Genomic DNA, 26,165 nt, shown 5'->3' on the forward strand with positions numbered 1-26,165 from the left:
GGATTCTGATGCATGCCCTAGTCTGAGAACACTGGCTGGTTGGGAGCACGGTTCCGGAGCCAGACAGCCTTGTTGGATTCCCGGCACTGCCATCCACGGGCTATGAGACCCCGGACAAGGACCCTTCTGTGCCCCAGTTTCCCACCTGTGGAATGGGGATGATAACAATCACGCCCTTCTCATTGGATGGTGGTGACAGTTAAACCGGCTAAGGTGGGACATAATCAGGATCGGGCACATGGCTTAGGCCATTTGGGCAGGGGTCCCACCAAGAACCCTGCTGGGACAACATACACCAGGAGTGTCTTTCCATAGCAGGATCCAAAGACCCCAAGTACAGAATTACTGATGAAAGGAAAAAGCAATTTGTTGCATGGTGTGTCTACTATAATCCCTCTTCTGTAAAATGTATAATACACCCGTGTGCGTAGTTTCTACATCTTGGGGAGACGTTGGAAAGAAATCTGTCCGGGCACAGGAAGAGCATCAGGGGTTCGGGGCAAAGGCTGGGAGCTTGTGTGCTGATAGATCACTGTGGTCCAGCCTGCAGAGTGGGGCTGTTGTTTTCAGCTCGTGTTTGCCTTTTATTTTACTTGGACTCTGCTTGTGTGTTCCAGGGGGCCAAGGCAAAGGCAAGTGGTTGACGAGGCGGTTCAGGGTCAAGGCTGACAGGTGCACGTGCAGGGGCCTGTATTTCTGACACCTGTGACTTCTAACCCTCCCCTGCTTGGGGCAGGGTATGTTAAATCAGGAATGTTCTGGAAACCACCTGATAAATGGCCACTGTTGTGGAAGCTGGGGGTCGAGGATGGAGCTCTCTGATCTGCGTCCAGGTTTGGGGCCTCTGGTCCTCTCGGTGACCCCTGCCTGCCCTGGGGATGCAGTGGCTAGTATAAGACCCTTCCTTCACTCTGCAGTCCCAGCCAGCTTAGCACTATGTGGTGGTTGGAACCAGATCTCCACACCTTCTGGGGGTTGCATCCGCCTTTCTCATCTGCCTTGGGCTCCTGCAGGGGGACCCTCATCTTCAGGAGTGTGGTCAACGGCCCTCCTTCCACCTCATTGGGTGATCTGGGGCCAGGTGAGCCGGTCCCAGCCCTGCCCCTCTCCACCCCTCTCCAGGCCTCAGTTTCCCACCTGTAACTTGAGGACTGGGTGCCTGGAGACCACATCTCCCTGGCAAGATGGAAGGGCGGCCCCTGCTCAGCAGCTCCCAGCTCCCCTTGGCACCCAGCCTCAGCGGGCGGCGGGGATTAGACTTACTGGTGGCCAAAGTACGGCAATCAATTCACAGATGAAGTAAGTACTCTTCAGGTGGCTGGTTGGCAGGAAAGCAGCAGCTTGGCTTATCGATTAATTAGGTCTGGTTAGATGGTTCAGCGGAGGGCTGCAACTTCCTCCACTTTTCCTTTTTAAATTCTGGGTGGGAAAACCCAGCAGTGCTAGGGAGTCAGAGAGGCCCAGGAGACAAGACAGGGCGGCAAGGGCGTATGGAGGAACCGCCCAATGATGTCCTGAGTGGGCACCTGGGGACCTCCCGGGGCCTCTCAGGTTCTGGGATCTCAGACTGAACCCGTTCTGGGATTCCCTGAGTCTCATGGCCCCGTGTGCCTCCCTCTGTAGCCTGCCAACAATAGTAGCTGATACTGAGCATTTGCTACAGTCTCATTGACTGAGTCTCATTGAGCTCCGAGCTAAGGGCTTCATGTGCATTTTCTTAGTTAATTAATAGTCATTTGACTCCGCAATGGGTTATTGAATTGCTAAGATCCCACAAGCCGAGAATGTGGCATTGAGCAAGCCAGACCTGATCCCCACCTTTCCCTATAGAGACAGCGCTCCCCTCTACCTCCTGTTTTCAGACGCAGAGGCTGAGGTCAGGGAATATAAGGAGATCACACAGCTAAACTAAATACCAGACAGCCAAGATCCAACCCAGGCATGTCCAAGCTCAAGGGCATCTCTATATAGGGCCATCTCACTGACCCTCTCTCCCAATCCAAAGGTCTCTCGTACTGTGGTTTCTCCCAACCTGCCACTATTGTCAGCTATTTCCACCTGCAAGGGAGACTCAGATTGGGGGATAGGGGGGCAGAGGCAGCTGGCCACAGCAGGGGAGGGGGGCAGAGCAGCTGGAGAAAGTCCAGGGCCCTGTGGAATGAGGAATGGGTACAGAGCAGGGGTAAGAAGAGAGGCTTCAGCACCTTGAGGCCTCTGTCCCCACCAGCCTTGCCTCCCTGCCTCCCTGCGGGCCCTGACAAGTCCTGCCCACTCTGGGTCTAGGATAGAGAGAAGAGGGGGGTCTTACCTCCTATTCATTCCCGTTCCTGGAAGGCAGGAAGGGGGCTGGAGCTATTTTCTCCTTCCAGATATGGGCAAACTCAGGTGTGGAGCAGGAGAGCAGCTAGCGGGCTTTAACTGTGCAGCAAATCTGGGGTGACATCTGGATTTGGGAGGAAATGTGATCATCCCTTTACTGTCCTTGGAGCAGAGACGGAGCCCCCACCTCCACCCCAAGTGGTCAAGTGCAGCAAGGCCCGAACCTGGCCAGCATCATACAGGAGAGCTTTTTAAGATGACAGGTTCCCCAGCCCCACCACGAAAGAGCCTTGGATCCCATGAGTTTGGAGCAAGTTCCAGAAAGCCCTCTCTTTGCAAAGTTCCTCAAGTGAGTTGGAGAGGCAGGGCTCCATCGCTGATTAGCTGGATCTCCTTAACCTGCCTGAGCCTCAGTTTTCTTATCTGCAAAATGGAAATATAGTAGCTCCCTCATCAGCTTGCGGTGAGGATTCATTGGGCTGATGTGTGCACGGAGCTTATTCCAGCATCCCCTTCCTCGGGCTAGGTGGCAGGACAGGTAAGGGAGGGAGGCGTGGGGCCAGGGCTGCCTGGATAGGAGGCCATGGCTACGTCCATCCCAGAAACTGGAGCTCAGAAAAGATGCAGGGAAGCATGCGTTCTTGGGTTAGTGTGGTGGCAAGCCCAAATGTCTACGGGGGCATGGAAGACACATCCCTGGGTGATGTAGACCCGTAGAGACAACAGGGAAGGGTGCGGTCTGTGGAGAAATGGGCAGAGCAGGCCCTTCACAGAACAAGAGACCAAATATTGCCAGATCTTCTCAGGTTATAAGAGAAGGCAGGCAGCAGGTATCTATGTAAGATCTCTTGATTTTTAAAATTTTGGCACCTACTTCAAAATTTTTTTTCAAAAGCCCCGTGCAGGTACAACAAAACACACTGGTGGCCCAGTGCAGCTCCTGAGCTGACCGTGTGTCCCTCACGCTCTGAGATGTTCCTGTCCTGTCGCAGGTGTGACAGCATAGACACTGTACTAACAGGACTCAGCAGGTCCGGGGCAGGGTGGGCACCCAGGGGCTGGGGCGCGAGCAGACCGGCGAAACAGTGTTGCCAGTCCTGCCCACTCTGGGTCTAGGACAGAGAGTAGACGGTGGTCATCCGGTTCTCATCCCCAAACCCTGACCAGGGGCAAATTCCTCTGCTCAGAAAATCCTCGGAGGCTCCAGGGAACCAGTCCAGCTGGGCCTTTGTCAGCTGGGGACAGGGAAGGAGGAGCTCCCTGTCCTGGAGATATTCAAGCCCATCAGGGTGGTGTTTGTGGGAGATGATGGAGAGAGGTCCGTGGGTCAGATTAAGGTCCTGTGCACCTGTTCCGTACAACAATAATAAATGTTGATTAAGTAAACAGGAGCTTATAGATACCACTTAGAAATTTGGTGCGTGTTAGATTACAGGCATTGTGTCCTCACCCCCTTTTAACCCAAGAGGAGCTTGGAGGGGGAGGACACATGCCCCGTCCCAGAGACAGAGCTGGGCCTGGATGGGCGCGTCTGACCCCGGACTGGCCGAGCCCACCGGCTTCGCCAGATTCTGCTCTGAGTCCCCGGGCCGGCTGACACCCACCTGGTTTTCTCCCCCCTCCCCTCTTCCCCACGTCTTGCCTTCTTGTCTTCTTCCACAAACGTCCTGTCTCTATTGATCACCCGGTAACTGGAGACGGACGGAACTCAGGACAAGAATAGAAACCTCGGAGGGAAGATTTCTACTCTGGGCGTGAGTGTGGAGGGCAGTGGGTGGGGGTGGGGGGTGCATCAGAGAGAGAGGCGCCTTCTTGCCCAACCTGTGTGCCTGGCCCTCCTTCTAGACTCTTCCCTGGGCCTTTCTGCAGGGAGCGTGTGAATTCCCCTGTAATGCTGGGACCCCGCTCAAGGCAGAGCAGTTCCACTCCTAGGCATATCGGTGCGAAAGCAGGGAAAGCAGGGACTTGAAGGTATGTGTGCGCACCTGTGTTCACAGCAGCATCGTGCCCAGCAGCCCAAAGGTGGGCACAACCCAAGTGTCCGTTGACAGATGATGGATACATGAAATGTGGTCCGTCCATATTCCATGGAATGTTACTCAGCCTCAAAAAGTAAGGGAATTCTGACACCTGCTACAACATGGGTGAGCCCTGCGGACATGATGCTGAGTGAGATAAGCCGGACCCAAGGACAGGTATCCTCTGCCTCCGCTCAGATACGGTACCTGGAGAAGTCAGGATCAGAGCAACGGAAAATAACGGGAAGGCAGGGGTGCAGAGTTACCGTGTAGTGGGGACAGAGTTTCTGTTTGGGATGATGCAAACATTCTGGAGGCGGATGGCAGTGGTACTTACCCAGTAATGTGAATGTACTTAATGCCCCTGAACCAGGCACCTAAAAACGGGAAAATGGTAAATTTTATGTTACGTCTGTTTTACCTCAATTAAAAAAAAAAGAAAAAGACTCTTGATCTTGGGGTCAGGAGTTTGAGCCCCACGTTGGGTGTAGAGATGACTTAAAAACATAAATAAATAAAAACTTAAAAAAAAAAAAAGAATAAGAAGGAACAGGTGGGTGGATGGCTTCTGTGTCAGACTGTCTGGGTACAAATCCTGCCTCAACTGTGACCCTGGGCAGAGTACACCAGCTGCCCAGGCCTCCTTTCCCACATCCATAAAACAGAGACAGCGACCTCGGGGTGCAAGTGAGGTGAAGAAGGGTTTGGAGAAGAGGGTTTGGAGCCGTGGCTGGGCCCCTTTGAGCGCCTGTAAGCACCAGGGCCAGCATCATGCCCGTGAAACGCCAGATGGCAGGGCACATCCCGGAGGCCCTCCTCCCCGGGCGGGGGCACTTTTCGGAGGGTCACGTGGGCTTTAAGAGCCAGGACTCCCCGAAGTCCTTGCTGGGTGCCGTGTGCCGTGTGGGTGGTCAGCCTGCAAGTGGGGCACCAGGTTCTATGCCATTCTCAAAGGGAGTCCGTGGTCCCGAGTGTTTGGAGAGTGAGCTTTGTGTGCTACTTTTTTTGGTAAGATTTTATTTATTTATTTGTCAGAGATCGAGAGAGCACAAGCGGGGGATGGGGCAGAGGCAGAGGGAGAAGCAGGCTTCCCGCCGAGCAGGGAGCCCGATGCGGGACTTGATCCCGGGACTTCGGGATCACGACCTGAGCCGAAGGCAGACGCTCAGCCACCCAGGCGCCCCTACTTTTTTTTTTTAATGAACACATACGAACTCTGTTCACTGGGGTCAGAGGTTTCATTAGGGGCACTTCACGCCCCCATAGCTGGGTCTGCTGAGCTTCCTGAACCATTTCTTCCCACCGAAGAGCAGAATTAAGACAGTATTGTCCGTCTGCTGAGAGCTGGGGGGGGGAGGGCAGGGATTCCTGGGGAACTGCATGGGGGTCCCCTGTCCAGTGCAGCTCCCCTGGGTGCCTCCGCTCTGCTCCCCGACCAGGTGTGGCCCCCCATCAGTGAGAAGGGGCAGGAAGGGCTCCTGGTTTGGACCAGTCACAGAAGATGTGGGGAGACATGCAGGAGGGTTGAGGAGGGAATGACCAACACCAGTGTCTTCCCAACAGCGCCGAGAGAACTGAGCCCCCCTTCCTCTTGTTGAAGGAGAAGGGTTTCCTGAGAGTTTTCTCGCTATCGTATTCATTCATTCCACAGATACTTTTAATGCACACTTTTATTCATGTCCTAAAGACACCAGAACCAAGTACCACAAACCAGGTGGGCTTAAAAAAGCCGAAAGGTATAGCCTTACAGCTCTGGAGGCGTGAAGTCTGAAATCAAGGGTTGGGCAGGGCCATGCGTTCTCTGAAACGTGTAGAGGAGAATCCAGTCCATGCCTCCCTCCCGGCTTCGGGGGAGGCCATCGACCTGTGGCCCCATGGGCTGTCGCTGCATCCCTCCGGTCCCAGCTCTGCTCCTCCCTGCTGCCTGTCCTGACCTGGCATGCCCACTGAGGCTCTTCTTGGAAGGACGGCAGTCATGTTGGATTAGGGTCACCATACTCCATATCACCTCATCTTATCTTATGTCTTCATCACATCTGCAAAGACCCTACTTCCATATAATTTCATGCAGCAGGAGTTAGAACCTCATGAAGGGTGAGTGGGAGCAGGTCGGGGAGGGACATTGCCGGCAGGAGTATAGCAGGTGCAAAGGCCCTGCATTCTCACGCATGGTGCCTTCTAAGAACTTCATTTGACGTGGCTAGAGTTTGTGAGTGCCCTAAGACAAGAGCAGAGGGGACATGGCTGGATCCTGCCGGCCCTGCAGCCGTGGGAGGGAGTTGGTTTTATTCTAAGTTCAGAGAGAGCTCTTGCAGGATGCTGGGAAGTGACATGATCTGATTTCTGATGCTTCGACATTTGAGTTGGGAGGGGACCGAGGAGTGGCAGGGAAACTAGGCAGGTTCTTCCAAGACTGACGGCGGCCGGTACTGGTTCCAGTGGTGGAGGAGGAAGCCGGGGGCCGCCTGGGGATGGGGGGCCTTTGGTAGCAGCTAAGCATGTGGGGACGGGGAACAGAAGGCCTCCAGGGGGCTCCCAGGATTCTCGCCTGTGGACAGCTGTGAGGGAAGAAGTTTCCGGAGGAAGTTGATTTTACATTTTTACATTTTATTTTTTTATTTTCTCGTACAGTAAAAATCATACTTTCTGGGGCACAGTTCTATGAATTTTAACACCTGTACAGATTCATGAGACTGCCACCACCAAGACACAGGACATTTTCCATGTTCCCATGAAACTCCCTCTGGCTGCCCCGTTGTAGCCGCCCCACCCCCAGCAACCACGGATGCACGCTCTGTCCAGACAGTTGTCTTTCTGAAAATGTCCTATAGGTGCAGTCATGCGGCATGTGGGTGGCCTCTTTCTCTCAGCACAGTACCTTTGAGGAACGGGCTTTCTTGTTGCTGGGTGATGTCCCACTATGTGCTGGGTGACATCCCACTGTGTGCCGGGTGATGTCCTACTGTGTGCTGGGCGATGTCCCACTGTGTGCCGGGTGGTGTCCTACTGTGTGCTGGGCGATGTCCCACTGTGTGCCGGGTGATGTCCTACTGTGTGCTGGGTGGTGTCCCACTGTGTGCTGGCCACACCTCCGTTCCTATGGCCATTCAGCCCTTGTGGGGTGTTGCAACTGCTTCCGGTTTGGGCGATCGTGAGTAAAGCCGCCATGAACATTCATGCCAAGGTTTTTGGGTGAACATAGTTTTCATTTCCCTTAAGTAAATGCCCAAGCGTGGGATCGCAGTGTCCTGTGATAAGTGTATGTTGCACTTTATAAGGAACCGCTGATGGGTTTTCTAGAATGGCCGCACGCGGGCAAGAGGGAGCTCTGCTCCGAACTTGTGGCTCTGGGCTGCCCTGGAGGCCTCGGTGTCTGGAGTGCAGGCCAGACGGGGCCCTGGGGCCTCTGGGGCTTAGAGAGATCCTGACTCCATGGGAGCATTCGAGAACCCCAAGAGAGTGGGGAGATGGTGAGAGCATCGGGCCTGGGATGGAGCCCAGAGAGGATGGATAGTGAAGGCGGGACAAAGAGCATCAGCAGCTGGGAGGGGAGAGAGTCCAGAAGGACGGTGCCCAAAGCCAAGCGGAACGAGTGTGTCTGATGCCGCTGGGGTCCAGATGGAGGAGGGCAAGGCAGGTCCGTGGATTTGGCAACAGGGAGGTCAAAGGTGACCTCTTCCAGAGCACATGTGGTGGAGTCGGGGACAGAAGCTGTCTGGGGTGGGTTCCACGGTGAATGCCACAAAGTAAAAGAAGATGAACGAGGGGTAAAAATGGGGTGTTGTTAAGGCCTTTAAGAAGTGTGGTCCTGAGAGGGAGCAGGGACACTGGGCATGAGCCAGTGGGGAGAAATGGGGAGGAGAGAGTTCTTCCTACAAATGGGGGAGGCGCCACAGCACATTGGCATTCTGCTGGAATCACCCAAAACAGTGTGGGGAGAGCTGACATGGTGCAGGAAAGGGTTGGAGAGGGCCGCCAGGTGGGAGGAGGGGTGAGGGGACGGAGGGTGACCTTGTACCACATGTGAGGGGGAAAGGCACATGCAGGCTGACAGATGCACTATTTGGGTCAGAAACCCGGCTTCTAACACTTCTGGCAACCAAGGATGGCCAGCCCCCCCCCCCCCCCCCCCACACACCCCCTCCCCGGGGCTCCAAGAGGTCTCTCTGTGGTAACAGGGCTCATGGTGTCGAGGGAAGCCTACATTTGCATCTGACTCTTTCCTTTGCAAGGTTCTGCAAGGCAAGTCTCCCTCATTTCCCCACCTGTAAAATGGGATCCCACTGTTGTAAGGATCATCCGAGCACCTGCACGTTAGCTCAAGGCCCCCAAGCTCAGCAGGTGAGCAAGAAATGGGCACCCTTGTTATTTGGAAGGAGTCGGTTTTCACTCACCTGAACACAGACCTCATTCGCAGGTGTGTGTCCCTCACTAGGGGGACTCTCTCCAGCCAAGAGGAATCTCTGGGTCTCATCTCCCCTCTGGTACAGTCCCCACCCCCTTCATTAGTCAGCTGGCGGGCAGGAAAGGACGTGCCCTGTGGCCCAAGTGACTTGGGAAGACAATGTTATTGCCAGCGGTGTAGCAAGGAGCCCCCACAGCCTGGCGGCACCCCGCGCACGAGCCCCAGGCCCCAGCAGGCTCTGCGCCCTGCCCCCCTGCTCTGTGACCTGCAAGACCTGGAGGTGCGGGCAGTGGGCAGGACAGACAGGGCCATGGAGGGGCAATGAGAGTCAGGGGGCAGGCAGATCGATTTGAGCCTATTCTCAGGCCTTGGCCTCCGCAGCAGAGGGAGCAGGGTGGGGGTGTGGGGTCATTCTGAAGGCTCGCTGGCATGTCGCCCCATATCAAGTACGGGTTCGATTCACCGCTGCTCCCTTCCCTGTTACCCCCCTGCCATCACCCCCACACACGTGTGTGTGTGTGTACCTGCCCCCCCCCAGGCAGAAATCTGCTTCCACAAACACCTGTCACTTAACACATCACTCGCTGAAACATCGCGTGCATGTTGCTCACAGACTCACAGACTGGGGGCCGTAGGATGCCCTGAGGCCTCAGCGGGAGCCCAGGGTCCACGAGGGGCCTTGGCTTGGCTGTCCAGGACTTGGGGAATCTGGGGGCTTCTCCCCCATTCGGAGTTGCCCATTCTGAGCTTGGGATCCTGGAGGCCTCTTGCCACTCTGTGGGGCCATGCCCTCCCTCTGGATTCCTACCCAGGCCTCCCACCCAACTCCCTGCCTGAGCAGGTTCCTTACATGGACTCCCGTCACCCTCCTGCCCCCCAGAGAGCGGCACCACCGGCGCCAGGATTTCACCTGGGGAGATGACTGGCTTCTCTCTTTAGTCTTGCCCCTTCCGTGCAGAGGCTTTTTTCCCAAACACAAGTCCAGCCATGTCCCTTCCCCTCAGTGGCTTCCCACCGCCCCTAGAATCAAGTCCACACTCTGCAGCTCTGCTCTCCCCTCCTTCGGCAGCCTGGGCTCTGAGGCCTTGCAGACCTGGGGCCCGGACGGTGGGTCCCTTTAACTTGCCTCTGGGCTGTTCCTTCTGCCTGGAGCACAACCCAGCCCTCCCTGCCCTCCTGTTTGGCAGGTTCTTCCTCCCTCGGGCTTGGCTCAGACGGCCTGTCTCTGGGGCTCCCGAAGGCTGGAGACCTGGGCAGCCACCCCTCTGTGCCCCGCTCTGGCCTTCACGGAGTGTGGCAGTCCCACTCTCTGTCACAGCCACGGTGGCCACGCGTGGACACCTCTGACCCCTTGCCCCCGGCCCCGCCCCAGGCGCTGAGCTGAGTCGGGTCTGGCTTGTTCCCCCAGTGAGGCTGACACCGGGGACCAGGTGGGCATGCTGTGTGTTTATTGAATTCTTTCGCTCATTCATCCATGAGTAAACGAGCTTACCATCAGTAGCTCCTTGCAGAGCAGGAAGGGAGTGGCATGTTAGCAGCTCGGAGACAGGGAGACCAAGCCAGTTGGGCTTGCTAACACCCACCCTGTTGCTGCTCACCCGCCCACCATCGCACCCAGCAACGCCGATCACCCAGGCCTGGCCCTCCCTCCAGGGCACCAGGGCCTCTCACGAGGTGCGGGGGAGACACGGATCTGGCTTCAGTCAACAGCCTGGCCAGGCTTGTGGGGGGGGGGGTGGCCTTTCCAGGCCCTCCCTGGCCATACCCACTGTGCCCAAGCCACACACTCGGACCCACCAGCGCCCTTCCACCAGCCTCTCCCGGTGGCTGGGAGGCAGCCTCTGGCTTTATAATGGGTAATAAGATTTATCAGTAGTCTGGAGGAGGTGATGTACGTTAAAGCACTTAATATAAAAGGACTTCGCACAGAAGCCCAAATTTGATTTAGCCAATGAACTCAATTGCCGGTCTGACCACGTTCCAGGAGGAGTGGCCACCAGCATTTATCCACCTTCCCCTGAGAGAGCCAGACCCCTCGCTGCCGGGGTCCCGCCTTCTGGAGTCCCCGGCACCCGGGAGCCCCCTTCCCTCCCTCCCGTACCCAGCCCTGCCTCCTTCCACTAATTCACTGGAAAAGTCCAGCATTTTACTGGGTTCCCCTTCCCACCGTCCCTACTGTGTCCTGCTGGTCTCTTGTCAACTCTTGATCCAGCTGGATCCCTAAGCTTTCCTCCTGACCATTGCTTGCTTCTGCAACAGCTGCCCATCCCTCCATACTGCTGAGCCCCAGCCGAGGACAGTCCTCTCCCTTCATCCCCCCCCAAAAAGGCCTGAGGCCCCCAGGCCATGGTGTTCCCTGTGGGGAGAGAAAGAACACTTCAAAGGATGACCTTTGGCCAGCAGCCCCTTGAGACCCAGCCATTTCCATGGCCACCTGCTGGCTGGGAGGGGAAGCCCCCCCCTCCAGGGAGCCCCAGCCCCCTCCCAAGGCCACATCCTCCCTCCTTGGAGTGCAGACCCCAGCCCTGAAGCGTGAGCCCCTCCATGAGGGAAGTTCCCTTGTGGCTGTCACCGTCTCCCTCGTCCTGCAAGCCTGTGTCCACCCTCTTGTGCCGCCACACCCAGGCCAGCACAGGCTTGGGGTGAGCTTCCCTCTAAACCCAGCAGCCCATTGAAATGTCTCCCGGAAAACAGAACCGCCTTTACCCAAAGGAACAGGTTCTATCTGGCAGAGAAATGGGCAGATACCACGGTTGCTTAAAAATAGTCGCTGTCCCCAACAGCTCCAGCTTTCAGGGTGTTGGGAACACGCAAGTCCACTCTCCGTTCCACACACGGACCAGCGGCCAACTGGGGGGACGCCAGGCAGAGAAGATGCGTTACCAAGAACCACCAGGGCCCTGGGCTCTCCCTTGAGCCCCCCTGTGTGCCCCATGTCCAAGGCGTCCCTGCAAATATCCTGAAATCCTGGTGGGTTTGACCTTGGAGGGGAGCCAGCCCTGGGCCCCTCCTCCCTGCGGGCTCCAGCACCCGTCTCTCTCCCTCCCTCCCTCCCTCTCTCTCTCTCTCATCGCCCCCTTCCTGCCCAGGAGCGATGACATCACTCTTTCCGGCTGCCAGGCATTGACCTACATTCCTCCCGCCCTCCTGTCTGGGAGGCGCTCCAAACACCCGCTCCTCTCGCCCCAAGGAGGGAAGGGCCCGCTCACGATTTTCGTGGAGCCCTGGTGCCAGGCCCGTAGCCAGATGGCGCTCCCGCCGGCAGCTCCCGGGTGCCACCCGCCCTCCCTGCAGGGCAGGGCACGCTCTGGCCTGGCCGGGGCTGGTGGCCCTGCAGTCCCTACGGTCGTGCGGCTGCCGAGGCCCCAGCCAGGCCCTGCAGGTGGACAGGAGGGGGTGATGTCGGCGTGCCAGTCGCCTCTTGGCAGGAGCAGAGCACGGTCCCCGAGAACTGGGGTTGTCTGGGATGGCCTTCCCCTGGAGGTGAGGCCTGGCCCCACCTGCAGACAGTTGCTGTCCCCGGGGGCTCATTAGGGACTCATTGACTTGAGAAGGGGGCTGAGGCCCTCTGTCTGGAGGGCGGGCAGCAGGGCCAGCTTCCAGTGGGCAAGGGGGTACAGCCCATGCCAGGCCTCAAGAGGGGTCAGGGGTTGGGCTGGAAGGCCATGATCAGCCGTGTCCACGAGCAGGGGTGGCAGGTGAGGCTGCCAGAGAAAATGCCCAGGTAAATTTGAATTTCAGATAAACAACAAAATTTTTTAGTGTAAGTATGTCCCACATAGGTCATGGGATATACTTATACTAAAAACCTATTCATTGTTTACCTGAAATTCAAATTTAACCAGGCACCCTAAACTTTTATTTGCCAGATGTGTCTCCTCAGGAAAGTGGCTCTGGGATGACTGTGTGTGTCCCCCGGTGGGGACCCCCAGGGCCTGGAGGACAGGCAGGCTGATCTGGGAGCTGCTGGTCACAGACAGGCTCTGGTGTAGGATGTTGACAGACGAGGGGGCCTGTCTCGGGCTGGGCACCTGGGGGCTGCCAGGTAAGGGTAAGGCCAGTCTTCATTCCTAGGAACCCCCACTCCCACCTCCGTGACCTCTCGGCCGTTGGCGATCTGTGCAGTGCTTGATCTGTGCCGGACCCCATGCAGTGGCCCCCACCTAAGGGCGCCCCTCCCTCCCAACGGCCCGTCAGAGGGGAGACTAGCGCCCTGAGGCTGGTCACCTGCCCCAGGCGCTGCTCCAGCCGTGACACCGCCTGCCTGTTACCTGAGCAGCCGCTCTGCGCCCGGTGCTGCCATGAGCTCACTCATTCATTCAACAGACGCCGAGAGCCCACCGTGGGCCAGGCAGGGCGTCAGGCACTTGCGAGCAATGAAACAGCAAAATTGAAAATCTCAGGTGTAATTCAACCCTTGCAAGTTGCAAAGGAAAGGTCTGAGTCCCAGAGCAGTGACTTGCTCAAGGTCACCCAGCAAATTAGGAGCAGGGCCGGGGCGAGAGTCTGGCTGCTGACTCAGCACTTCTCCTCCTGTCCCTCTCCCTCTGGCCCTCCCTCTCCCTCCCTGTCCCCTCTCTCTCCCTCTCTCCCTCTTTCTCCCTCTCTCTCTCTCTCCTCTCCGCCTCTCTCTGTCTCTCATGGAGCCGCTCCTGCTTTGTCAATAGGACTTAAAGCCTGGGACTCTGAGATGGGGCCGGGGTGCGAGGGGCAGCAGGTCCGGGTGGGCTGGGAGCGTCCGCTAGCCTGCGGCAGGCCCCCTGGGGCTGGCCGGCCTCACACTGTCCCTGTTCATTATCAAATAATGCTTCCTGATGGATGGGCTGGAAAGTGCTGTGTAGCGGGGTCAGGTGGCTCAGGTGATGGTTCTCTGGTGAGATTGATGGTTCTCAAAGGTCAAATTCAAAAAGCAATTCCTTGGGAAAATTGATCCCATGGATGCAGGAGAAGCATTCGGGCTGGAGGGGCAACCACCCACCCAGGCGTGCACACAGGCAGAAGCTAGTGCTGGGAGGGAAGGTGGCAAAGGGGCTTCTTTCTTCTGTGGCTGCCCGTTTTCTGGGCCAAAGCCAGGCAAGGTCAGAATTGCGAAGGCTGTGGGCAGGGGCACAGCCTTGTGTCCCCTCCCCTGGCCTTGGTCATCTCTGTGCTGTCAGCAGAAGGCGAGCTCCAAGAGCCGTGAGGTAGGAAAGCGGCTATGAGGTCCATCTCGAGCACCCGACAGCCCTGAGTTCAAATCCCGCCTATCCACCACCCAGAGACCTGGAGTGAGTTACTGTCACGTGACCTACTAGAATCCAGCATCCTCACCTGCGGCGTTGGGGGAGTGTGCCTTCTGGGTTTCACAGGTTAACAACGCACGTTGCACAGCGCCTGTCCACATATGAGTGCTCAATAAATTATTGATATATGCTCGCTTATTTTTTTATTTATTTCATCTCCCAAGGGCCTTCTGGAATAGTGAAGAGAAATCCCAGATGGACAGGAGGTAGCCTGAGGGAGGGCGGGGAGGGACGTGCCTGTGTCTGGGGGACTGTGGGTGGGTTGCTCTCCTCTGGGCCCATGTCTGTCTGACAGCCAGTCCCGACGCTCTCCAGGCCACGGCCCCCTGCCTGCTTGTGGCCCTTCCTAAAGTGGGGCTCACCAGCTGTGTGGCCTTGGGCAACTCACTTCCCTTCTCTGTGCCTCATTTCCTTAGCTGTAAAACGGAGATGATAGTAATATACGCTTCGTAAGGCTCTTGTGAAGAGTTGGCGCATTCATTCCTGGAAGGCTCTCAAGATCCCTGTCTCCAGGAGCTCAGAAGTCTAAGGAATGAGGAAACCAACAGGACGCTAACACTTGTGAAGCGCTTCTAAGCACTGAGCAAGTCCTTCCTAGACCACATCCCAGTTACGTCTTACAGCAACCCTGGGGGGCAGGTGCCCCTGCCATCCTATTTTACAGATTGGAAACTGAGCCGTGGGAAGTTCCGCAACCTTCCTGAGGTCACACAGTAGGAGGCCAAACATCCCAGGCTGGTGCAACCAGGGGCCAGGGCTACCATCTTGCCATCACCAGGAAAGGCAGGAGGAAGGGGCACAGACCCTGGATGGTGGCTGCGTGTGCGGGGGCTTTGGCTTCGGCCACCCTATGTGTGCGGATAGTCATGTGGCAGGTGCATTACTTTGTCCATTCATTTATTCCCTCACTCACGGGTGCCCAACGCCACCGATTCTCATGACAGCCTTGGGGTGAGCAGGTGACAAAACTGGGACTCTGGAGCTCCGTGGTACCCCCGCCCCCACTGGCCACCAGGGAGTTCAGGCATCGAGTGTGAGCTCCGGCATTGGGGCTGCCTTGGTTCAAGTCCCAGCTTCTGCCCCTTCCCGGCTGGGGGGCGTCGGGCAGTTCACTTCCCCGTCCCGGGCCTCAGTTTCCCCATCTGCTCAATGGCTATAATAATGGTATGTCGTTCATAGGATTGCTGGGAAAGGCCCGTGTGCTATTTCATGGAGCTCTCAGAATGGTGCCACGTGTCAGTCATACTCAGCCAGCAGCCTTCTTTAAGGTGCAGCGCGATAGGTTGATACAAAGAGTAAAACAAACCTCGGAAGGTTTCTAGGAGAGAGATTATAATAAAACCCTGTCACTTAGGTAACCCCTTCACGACTTTCCATATCCCAATTATCATTCATTCATTTAACAGCTTACTGAGATACAATTTACATACCACACAACACACCCATTTAAAGTGTACAGTTCAATGGCTTTAATCTACTCACAGATGCATGCACCCATCCCCACGGTCAGGCTTTCGAACATTTTCATCACCTTAAAAAGAATCCCTGCTCTCCTCCCCCCAGCCCCCGGCAAACACTAATCTACTTTCTGTCTCTGTGGATTTGCCTAATCTGGACATTTCCTATAAATGGAATCAAACAGCATTTGCCCTTTTGTGTCTGGCTTTTTTTTTTTTTGCTTAGCATCATGCTTTCCAGGTTCATCCATGCTGTAGCAGGTGTCACGACTCCATTCCCTTTTATGGCCCAATAATATTCCATTGTATGTATTCTGCTTTTCTGTTGATGAACACTTGGGTTGTTTCTACTTTTCGGCTACTGTGAAGGTGGCTGCTATGAACATCCATGCACACATGTTGTGTGTGGGCATGCTCTCGTTTCTCCTGGGTGTATACCTACTACGGGTGGGATCGCTGGGTCACGTGTTGTTGCTGGATTAACTCCGTGTTGAGTCTTGCAAGGAACCACCAGACTGCCTCCCAAAGCAACCGCACCATTTTACCTTCCCACCAGCAGCGTATAAGGGTTTCAGTTTCCCCACATCCTTACCAACGCTTGTTATTATCTGTGTTTTTGATAACCATCCTAAGATGCACCTGGAGGGGTAACTCGCAGTAATTCTGATTTGTATTTGGCTGACGGTTAATGATGCTGAGCATCTTGTCACGGTCTTGTTGGCCATGTGTGTGTCTTTCTTGGGGAAAGGTCTATGCAGATCCTTTCACCATTTTAAAAACTGGGTTATGTTTTTTATTACTGAGGTGCAGAGTTCATTATGTAGTCTAGATCTAAGTTGCAACATTTTCTCCCATTCTATGAATTGTCTTTTCACTTTCTTGACTGTGGCCTTTGACACACACAGGTTTTTAATTTTGATAAAATCCAGTGTATACATTTTTTCTCTTCTGTCGTCTGTGCTTTGGGCGTCTTGGATAAGAAACCACCGCTTCACCCAAAGTCACAGAGATTTGCCTGTATGTTTCCGTTTTTCTAGTTTTAGCTTTTACATATAGGTCTTTGATCCATTTTGAGTTAATTTCTGTTTATGGTGTGACTTCATTCTCGTGCATGTGGATATCCCATATTATTAATTTACTTGCTTAATAGTTGCTTTAAGTGAATATACTTCCTTGCTTCACGTAGGCGATAATATTTTTAAGATCCCAGGTCTGATGAGATTGTCACTTAAAAAAAAAATACTGTGTGTTCAAAATAAATACTAATCCCGAAATTGTTTTATAGCTCACGCATGCATCGCCTACAGTCACATCGTGCGCTCCACCGTGGGAGACAGTGCTGATGCTGACGCTTATTGGGGATGAGGGACGGTGTAACAGGGGCTGACGGAGCAGGGATTGTGAAAAGTTCCCCTGCAGAAGTGACATTTGGCCTCAAACCTGACGCTTCCCCCAGGGGTTCGCTTTAGGAGACGGGGGGCGGGGCCTGGCAGCATGCTCCAGTGGAGGGAACAGCATGTGCCGAGGTCCAGAGGAAAGCAAGCTCAGAACACATGCTGGACAGAGATGGGGAGGGAGAGACAGAGAGACCTGGAGAGACTAGAGAGAGAGAGAGAGCAGGAGAGCACAAGGAGAGAGCCAGAGAGGCCAAGCTCCACACACCTGTGTGCACAGAGGCGGTATCACCCAGACCTTCCTGCAAAATCAGCAAGTCTAAGAAACACCTCCGTTGACTGCGTTCCGTTTCTGTGCCAGCCCTGGTGAGGCTTTCCCCTACTATGTGGGCTTCTCCTGGCAGCTGTGCCCAACAGGGAACTTCTCTCTTCGGTGGAGGAGACACCGGGCTCGTTCCAGAGCTCAGCCAGGGAGGGTGGAGAAGCCAAGACACCCTCTGGGAGAGGAGGCCTGTGGGAGGGCCTGGCCAGCAGGGGACTGGGGCAGAGCGGGGTCGGGATTTGGGTCTGGAGTAACTGCACAGCCTTGGCTTCTCCCCAGCCTGGACCCCATGGGCCTGTCCATCTCTGACACCCTGAACTCCCCGCTACCATCATTACAATCTGCTTCTCAGATTCAGCCGGTCTTTACGCATTTTTAACAAGCCAAGGTCAGTGTTATCACCCAAAGTTGAGATGGCAATCTTTTCTTTATGTAGCTGATACCTAAAAATATCCCGTCCTCGGGCCAGAAGCATGGAGTACATTCCTGGTTCCACACAGCTGGGGTGTTCCTCTCCAGCGAGCTCAGTGGGATGTTAAATAGGAATTCAGAAGGGAAAAAAAATCTGAGGTCAAATTCATTTTGCAAACAAACTCTGTTAGACAAAGTCAGACAGGTTTCTTTCCTGCAGGACTTGTCAGAGCCTGTGATCTGCTAACGGGCACTGTGTGGGGGGGGTCAGGGAGGAGGGCGTGAGGGCATTAGGGGAGCATCATACGTGCTGACCAGTAAGGTTAAGCACAGGCCCTCTCTTTGCCAAGGACTAGCTCTAGGGTCTAGTTTCCCCGGGAAGAAGCATCACCAGCACCAGCAGGTGCCTGCCCATCCCCCTGTGCCTTTCCAAGAGCTGAGCACACGGCAGGCCCACTGGGCCTATGTGGCTGTGGATTGGAACTCCGGAGAGAGAGTGAACAGGCTTCTTCATGTGCTGTGGAGCCCAGCTCTGCACTGCAGTAGATTCTCCACAGGGTCAGGGCCCAGGCTGTAAGGAGAGGGGGTGGTGGCGGCTGGAGAGTAAGAAAGAGTACAGGCTTCAGCATCTGTTGACACCAAGGACAGGGCCTTTGTCTGCATCAGAATTCCCTTCCGGAGAATTCGGGAGACATCCCTGGACCCGAGAACGAGTCACGAACGCGGGTGGTGTGTGACTTGGAGCAGGGTTTCCCACTCAGCCCCCCTGAGACCTGGAGGACCTCCCCTCCAAGAGGAAAGGCATGTGTGAGCTCGGCAGCCATCCACCCTCCCCGCCCTGGCCTGACCACCCAGTTTAAAATAACATTTGTCATCCGCTTATACACGTAATACCTGCTCACGATAGAGAATGTAGGAAATGTGCAATGTGACAAAGAAGGAAATAAAAATCATGTATCAGCCCATCCCTTCCCGACCTAGGACAATCACGCTGATACCCAGATACATTTTCTCTTGGTGATTTGGGTGTGGATATATGTATTTTAAATGTCACCAGAAGACACATGTATTAGTCTGCCCGGGGCTGCCATAACCGAACACCACAGGCTAGCCTCCGTGCCTCCACCCGAGCCCAGGCCTCTGTTCTCTGCTGCCAGCCGACGCCCAGCTTTCTCCCTGACCTCCCCTCCCTGGCTCTGGCGCCCCAGACAGGGCATTCTGCACGGAGCTGCCCCAGGGATATAAACGATGCCCCAGGGCAGACAGCCTCCAACCTCCCAGCGGCCTCTGTGTCCTGGGCTGGCCTCCTCTCACCCGCTGGGCTCCTCTCAGACCCCAGGGGCGGGGCTAGGGTCTTTCCTCCAGTTCTTGCCTCTTTCCAGAAGGTTCTCTCCTCCTTGTCTGGCAAACTCTTGATCCTCCTTCAGGCCTTAGTTTAAAACTGTTCTTCCTGGAAGCCTATCCTGCTCCCCCAAGACTAAGTTAAGACCCCCCATGATTCCCTCTCCTATATGATGCTTGGGCACCTATAACAATTGCCATTAATTAAAGATTTGCACGATGACTGTGGTCAAATTAATAGACGTCATGTTTTGGAGCAGTTTTAGGCTTAGAGAGGCTGGAGCCCATGGTGGAGAGAGTCGCCGATACTCCTGTCTCCGGGTACACGTCTCCCCCTGTCATTACTGTTCGCACCAGCGTGGTAAATTCGTTACAGGTGATGAGCAATGGTGTGTTACCGTGAACCAGAGCCCATAGGTTACATCACGGGTCCCTCTCAGTGCTGTCAGCTCTGTGGGTTTGGACCAATGCACAGTGTCCTGCCTCCACCATGACCGTGTCACACGGAATGGCTTCACTGCCCTAACATGTCCCCGTGCTCCACGGGACTCAACCCAATCACTGGTTTCAGTCATTGCCCTACTAGATAGACTGTATACTCCGCCAGAGCAGGGTCCCCACCGGCTGTGTTGACCATTCCACGATCTGCTCCCCAGCCCAGAGCCTGGCACGTAACAGGTACCCTCTCTCTATAGTTTCTGCATATTTTAACAAAAACAGGATTCTACTGAACGCGTTATTCTGCAAGTTGTTTTTTATAAATATTGACTGTATACCTTGGAAATCTTCCCGTATCAGAACCTAGAGCACTCTTGCTTTCTTTTTCTTATGGAGGATTTCCAACATGCATGCAAACAGAGGACTGCCATTTACCTGTCCCCCGACTTGGGCAGCTATCAACTCGTGGTCTCTCTGGTTTCATCCCCATCTCCCGCCACCTTCTTCCTTTCCGTGTTATTTTGAAGCAAACCCCAGACCCCAGTTCATTTCATCTGTAAATACTTCAGTGTGTATCTGAAAGTAGAAGGACTTTAAAAAATGTAACCCCACCACCATCCCCACATCTAGTCAACATTAATTTAAGATCATCAAATACAGTCAGTCTTCGGATTTCCAATTGTTTCATGAATATTGGTTTGAGTTTAGAAGTTGTTTGACTCAAGATCCAGATGAGGTCCTCGCCCTGCAATTAGTTGATGCCTTTGAGGCTTCTCTTGATCTGGGTCCCCCCCCATCGGTTTTGCCCCCTGCCCTTCAGCTGGTAGAGAGCTGGCTCGTCACCCCTGGGGTCCCCTCCGTCTGGACGGGGCTGACTGCGTCCTGCTGCTGTTGTTCTGTGTGTCTCTGGCCCCTGTATTCCCTGGGATTTCGTAGACGGATGCGGAGGCTCGATCAGATTCAAGTTCGGTGTGTTTTGGTGAGACCCCGCCGGGGTGCCGTGTGTCCTTCCACTGGTCAGCCATCTCCGTGCGATGGCCAGCGGCTGCCGCTCAGAGCCTCGGGCCACTGGCGAAGGGAGGGCTGCTGCATGGCGACCTTCTAATCCTTCCCTCTTCGGTTATTAGCTGGGATGCTTCTATAGAAAGAAACATTCCCTCATCCACAGTTGGTTACTCAGAGGTACAGTTTACACAGGACAGAGAGGACATGCTTGATTCTCTCCCTTTATTTACCGGATTTCAGAATAATGAGTTGCCTATAAATATTTGAATGAATGAATGAATAATACATGTGTGGATGAACCGACGGGGTTTGGGAGTCGGGGTTCTCTCTATCTGCCCTCAAGGGTGTGGGTGTGGGCTGAGGCTGAGAGCTGAGGGGTGGCCCTGGGCCGGGGCCGGGTCTACACGGGGAGGGCTGGTGAGCAGCGCTTGCTGCCTGTCAGCCTGTCTCGGTCGAGAGCAAAGGTGATTAGGACACAGCGTCTGGTCAAGGTCACCTTGTCACCCTGTCCTGGGATGTCGGAGAACGCTGCAGGTGCCACCAGACGGGAGGAGACGGGCGGCAGGGGCTCCAGGGGCAGCTCTATCCTGGGAATGGGTTGAAATGGTGCTTTCTGAAGAGCAGGCCGATCAGGGAGGTTTTGTCCCAAAGGAGAGTCCTAGCAGGTTGGACGGGAGGCCTCCAGGGTCACCGTCCCGCGCCCACCTGCCCACGAGTTCACTGACCTCTCTGGCCCTCTGTGCCCCCCCAGGTGCAAGTGCAACCTGCACGCTAACTTGTGCTCCGTGAGGGAGGGCAGTCTGCAGTGTGAGTGTGAGCACAACACCACGGGCCCCGACTGCGCCAAGTGCAAGAGGAACTTCCGCACCCGGTCCTGGCGCGCCGGCTCCTACCTGCCGCTGCCCCACGGCTCTCCCAACGCGTGTACGTACCTGCCCCGGCCCCGGCCAGTGAGGCTGCGGCCTCCCTGCTCTCCACCCTGGGGGCTGTGGGCCACACACACACACGAGCACGCACACGCACAGACACGCGTGCCAACGTGTGCACAAATACAAGTGTGCACACTCGCAGCCCCTGTTACTCGGCACACCTGCCTCCTGCAAAACCTAAGCCGCCCCCCCCCCCCCCCCCCGGGCGCCGAGGGAAACCCGAGATGAGCTGCTCAGCACCTTTCCTGCTGTCCTTCCGCTGCTTGACCCCGCAGGCTGGAGAGAAGGCACCACGGGGTGTCAGGAGGGGGGTGGCGGAGACCCCTGACTCCAGCAGCACCATCCCTCATAACCAGCGCTTACGGGGCATTTACAACCTGCCACACAGGCGCCGCGTGCTGCGCGGTCACCGCCCCCCTTGACCCTCAGAGTCGCCCCTGGAAGGGGGTCTCTTTTATCCCACTTTACAGAGGGGTCCTTCGAGGCCCTGGTCTGAGATCCCCTCCGGCCTCCCGGCCTCCTTTCTCTGCACCGTCCCCTCTTCCCGCCCAGCCTTCCCGTGCCAGGGGAGTGCTCCTCGGGGTGCGCCCACACGTGCCTGCCTCGTGAACACCCTTCGGGGGGGCCCACTCATCAGGGGCCTCCAGCATAATCCATGGATGTTTTCATGAAATCACAAATCCCAGAGAGCCCCCGAGCTGCCGTGGGGAGGCGCCGGGGCTGGCCCCTAGGGAGGACTCGCCCTGGCCAGCCCCCTAGCGACACCACTGAGGTCCGACACTTGCCCCACTCTCTGACAGAGGCTGCACCAGGCACTCATACATCGCTTCTCCCTTAGCCCTCACAGCTGCCCCACGGGTGGAATTGGGATTCCCCTGCTCTCCAGACGAGCAAACTGAGGCCCAGCAGCCCTGGTCCAGCAGCAAGCAACGGGCCAACCCTGGGCCTGGTTCCAAAGCCAGAGGGGGCGGCGGCCCCCTGCCCTGGGACCACCCGCCCGCCTGGGCACCCTCGCGGGAGCCCCTCCACTGACGCCCTCCCTCCACTGATGTGAAAGATTTATGTGACTTTAGGCTGATCAAAGCTGAAAGCCTCACAGCGAGGCCATGACAGGCCTGTCGTGCCTGTGCCGGGCGACAGCCCTTTGAAGGGGTGACTTGCCAGGCGCTCCCGGCACTCTGGGCCTTCAAAGGCACCCAGAGCTCTGGGCGCTGACAGCCGCCCCACCCGGCTCCCTCCCCGCCAGGTGCCCCACCCATGTCTTTGTTGGAGCCATCGTTTGAGCCCTTTCTTTAGTGGCTGTCACCTCCCTCTCTGACTGGCAGCCTGCCTCCCTTCACCTGTCCTGCGGGCCTCCTCCTCCCCGCTCTCTGCCCCGCCTCCTGGAAGGATCTGCCCAAGTCTCCTGACACTGGCAGACTCACAGCCCAGCTCGGAACTGCAGGCCCCACACCGTGGTGCCCACCCCTGGTGCCCACCCTCTGTCCAGCCGGCCGTGGGCAGACACCCGCATGCGAGCACAGACCAGGCTTTGCCTCTGGACCCTCTCCCCTCCGTCCTGCAGGGGCAGGCGAAGCCCCTTCATCTGGGGAGCTCCTGGAGCTGGTCCCTGCTTCTCCAGAGTCCCCCACCCCGGGAAGGAGGGGTGTCTCCGGAATCCCCCGGAGCAGAGATGAAGCTGGAGGTGCTGTGTGTCCTCAGCCTAACACGAACCCCCGCCTTCTCTAGGACAACAGGAGAAAACAGCCCCCAAGACACAGACAGAAACAAGTCCCAGGTTAATTTTGCCCCCACCGTGTCCCTATCCCAGTAATGGCACCGACACCCAGGGGGCCAAGCTGCCAGTGTGGGGGTCTCCCGTGACGCTCGCCCCTCCTTGCCGCTCCTCTCCACTGCCCCCACTCGGTCTCTGCATCCCCTCCCTCACTGCTGCAAGAGCGGCCCTCCCGTCCCGGGCCCCGCTAGTCCGTCCTCCCCGTCCTCCCTGTCCTCCCCGCTGCAGGCAAAGGGCTCTCTCCTCACCAGGGTGCCCCTGCCTGGGGCCCTCAGAATCAAATCCTAACCCAGTCCAAACCCCGCCCCCCACACAAGGCCCTGTGAGATCATCGTCCCGGGCCTCCCTGGTGTCCCCTGGGCTCACTCGGGGGCGGTCTGTGTGCCACGTAGCCTGCTGTCCACACCCCCCCCCCCGGGCACCGAGGGGCGTCCTCACCCTCTGTTCTTCTTCAGGGGGAAGCTGGCACCAGCTCCTTCCTTCCGGGCCTGAGGATTCTTACCCTGCTTTCCTGAGACTCCCTGGTCAGCCCCTGACCTTAGGCCTCCTTCAGCCCCCCGGGGCACCGACACACACGGAAAGGCCTCCACTCACAGCTGTGTGGCCCTGGGCAGGTCATTTTACCCCGCGCCCTGTTTCCCCGAACTGTAGAATCAGGACCCTGAGAGCCCCTGTGGGGTTTGGCAAGGACTAAACGGGCCACATGGGGGCCACGCTTAGCACGTGCCTGGCATACAGTGAGCGGTCCACACGCGGGAGCGGCTACGCTTCTGTTTCAGTGAGTCACTCGGCCAAATCCACATCTCCGCAGATGGGAGCACACACTGTGGTTTCTCTCCGGTGGCCAGTTCCATCAGCGCCTCCAGGAATCCCGTCTGCCCCTGTCGCGGTGCCCCTCCTGTCCTCCGGCACCCCAGTGCCCCCCGAAGAAGGGCCCCCCCACCTCCTTGTCCTGCGTGGGAGGGCCTGAGAGTCTAACCTCAGAGACGAGGGTGCATATGAAGCCCCCAGTGGGGTGTTTGACACTTATCAGCGGGTCCTCTGGGGTCAGTCATGGCTCTTGAGACTCAGTTTCTCCATCTGCAAAATGGGCTAAGGCGGCCCCTCCCTCTCAGGGCGGCCCTGAGGATGAAACCGGATAAATGGGGCCAGCCCGCAGGCACGTGGCTCCGGTCTCCCTCCCCCAGCCCTGTCACCGCGCCCCTCTCCGCGGGGAGGCCCTGTGACCCCCCTTCTCTCCCCCCAGGTGCTGCGGCAGGCTCTGCTGTTGGCAGTAAGTACACTCGGTCCACCCCCCGGGGAAGGCCACCGGGGCCCCCAGTGCACGACTCCAACCGCACCCCATTCACTTCGTCACCTCTCCCCGCTCCCTCCCGTCCCCTGGGCTGTGGCCCTCAGCCCACACCTCCCACATTTCTCCCCTCCAGCTTCCTGGTCAGTGCTGCTTTGGAAAGGGCCCCCGCAAGCCCTGGGTGAACTCCCCATGCCTCCCTCCCCTCCGGGGCAAGAATGGGGGTCCCTTTTTCCTGGCCAGGGGCAGAAGTCCCCCCGACTGTGCGGTTTGCCTGGCTCGGGGCAGCCTGCACGCGTGTGTCCGTGAGGCTGGGGCAGGTACGCCGGGATCCTGCTGCCTGCAGGGCGGCTCAGAGGGAGCAGACCGCGGGAGGGAGGCGGGGCGTGGGCACCCGCAGGCTGGCGAGTCCTCAGCGTTCACAGCGCCAGGCCCCAGCTAAGCAGGTGCTTCCGGTACCTGCCCCCACCCCGCACCCTCCCCCCGGGTGGGGTCTGCCAGCAGCTTTTAGAGTGAGCAGGAGAGGACTTGCCAGGGTCAGAGGACTAGCCGGCGGTCACCTCACGTTTCAGAAATGCTCGAGGGGGGCCACAGCCCACCGTGGGCTGCTCCCTGCTGGGACACCCAGGGGGCAGAGACAGTGCCAGAGGAAGGTGGACCCGGGAGGGGATGCCGGCCCCCTCAGTGAGGCCGGAAGTGGCTTCCCTGCGCCGCCCCCACACCTGCCAACTCCCCACCCTCTTGCCTTTCTCGTCTCTTGCCAGGAGTCGGCAGGCCCCGGAAAGACCCCGTCCCCAAAGCCCCTGTGGCCACTGTGGCCATGAGAGGGGACCCCAGCACTCCCGCCCCCTCCACTTCCACTGGGCGGGCCCCCAAGGCCCCCAGCACCCCTCAGCCCACAGGTGGGTGCCCAGGGACAGCCCAGCTGCCCTGCTCTTCCCCACTTCCCACCACGTCCCCGCCTCTGTGTGTGATGTGCCCTGCTGCTGCAGCTTGGCTCTTAGAGAACATTAGACCCTAGAGCCGAGAGTGTGGGGCTGAGGGGCCTCGAGGACATCTGGGCCCACCTGTGACTGGGCCCGAGTCAGGGGACCTGGGGCTCACTTCACGCCCCTCGATGCTTCCTCCCCCTGCCTCCCAAAACACTGCTCAGGAGGGTCCCGAGACCAGCATGGCCGAGAGGACAGGGCGACTAAGGAAGGGGACGTTCCCAGGGGCACTGAGGCCACAGGAAGTTCACCCAAAGCCTGTCTCCCAGGGGAGCTCCTGCCTCAGTGACCCGTGGAGCTGGCCTGCCACCCCCCCACACACCCCCGCCCCCACATTGCTCTGCTTCCAGGTCCTCCTCAGCAGCTGATCCCTGCGAGTAGACAGCGCAGCGTTAGCCAGGAAGGCGAGCTCCTCCGATCAGCAAGGCAGAAGGGCACCTCTGGGCCCGGGCTGTTCAGAAGAGGGACTGCTGAGCTTTTCTGGGCTGGGTGTGTGGGGCAGGGCCAGGCCAGGGCCAGCATCCTATCCTGCCCCACATCAGACAGAGCAGCCACTCTTAGGGGTCTGCAGCGACAGACAGGCTTGGAAACACCTGCTCTCCGGTTCTAATTCCCCTCCAAAGGTGGATGGGTGTGTAGTTGAGGCCTGGGGTGCTGGGTGGCCCCCTGGGCTCACCTGTCCCTGCCCGCTGCAAATGCCGGGAGTCTGAAAGGACTCATTCTTCCCGGAGGGTGCCAGGAGGATGTGTCCAAGGGAATTCTTCCTGGTCCCAGCTGGGAAGGGGTGCCT

General features: G+C 57.3%; 1 protein-coding gene across 2 annotated transcripts in view; it reads left to right on the forward strand.

Moving 5' to 3' along the window:
* NTNG2 (netrin G2) overlaps nucleotides 1-26,165 on the forward strand; it is a 68,482-nt gene that overhangs the window by 32,718 nt on the left and 9,599 nt on the right. For both annotated transcript variants that reach the window (XM_032418851.1, XM_032418852.1), the window contains exons 5-6: nucleotides 21,144-21,316; nucleotides 24,342-24,368. In XM_032418851.1, coding sequence (XP_032274742.1) covers nucleotides 21,144-21,316; nucleotides 24,342-24,368 — 200 coding nt within the window. The remainder of the gene's footprint in view (nucleotides 1-21,143; nucleotides 21,317-24,341; nucleotides 24,369-26,165) is intronic.

This window comes from Phoca vitulina, unplaced genomic scaffold (assembly GCF_004348235.1).
Source record: "Phoca vitulina isolate PV1807 unplaced genomic scaffold, GSC_HSeal_1.0 scaffold21, whole genome shotgun sequence".
NCBI lineage: Eukaryota > Metazoa > Chordata > Mammalia > Carnivora > Phocidae > Phoca > Phoca vitulina.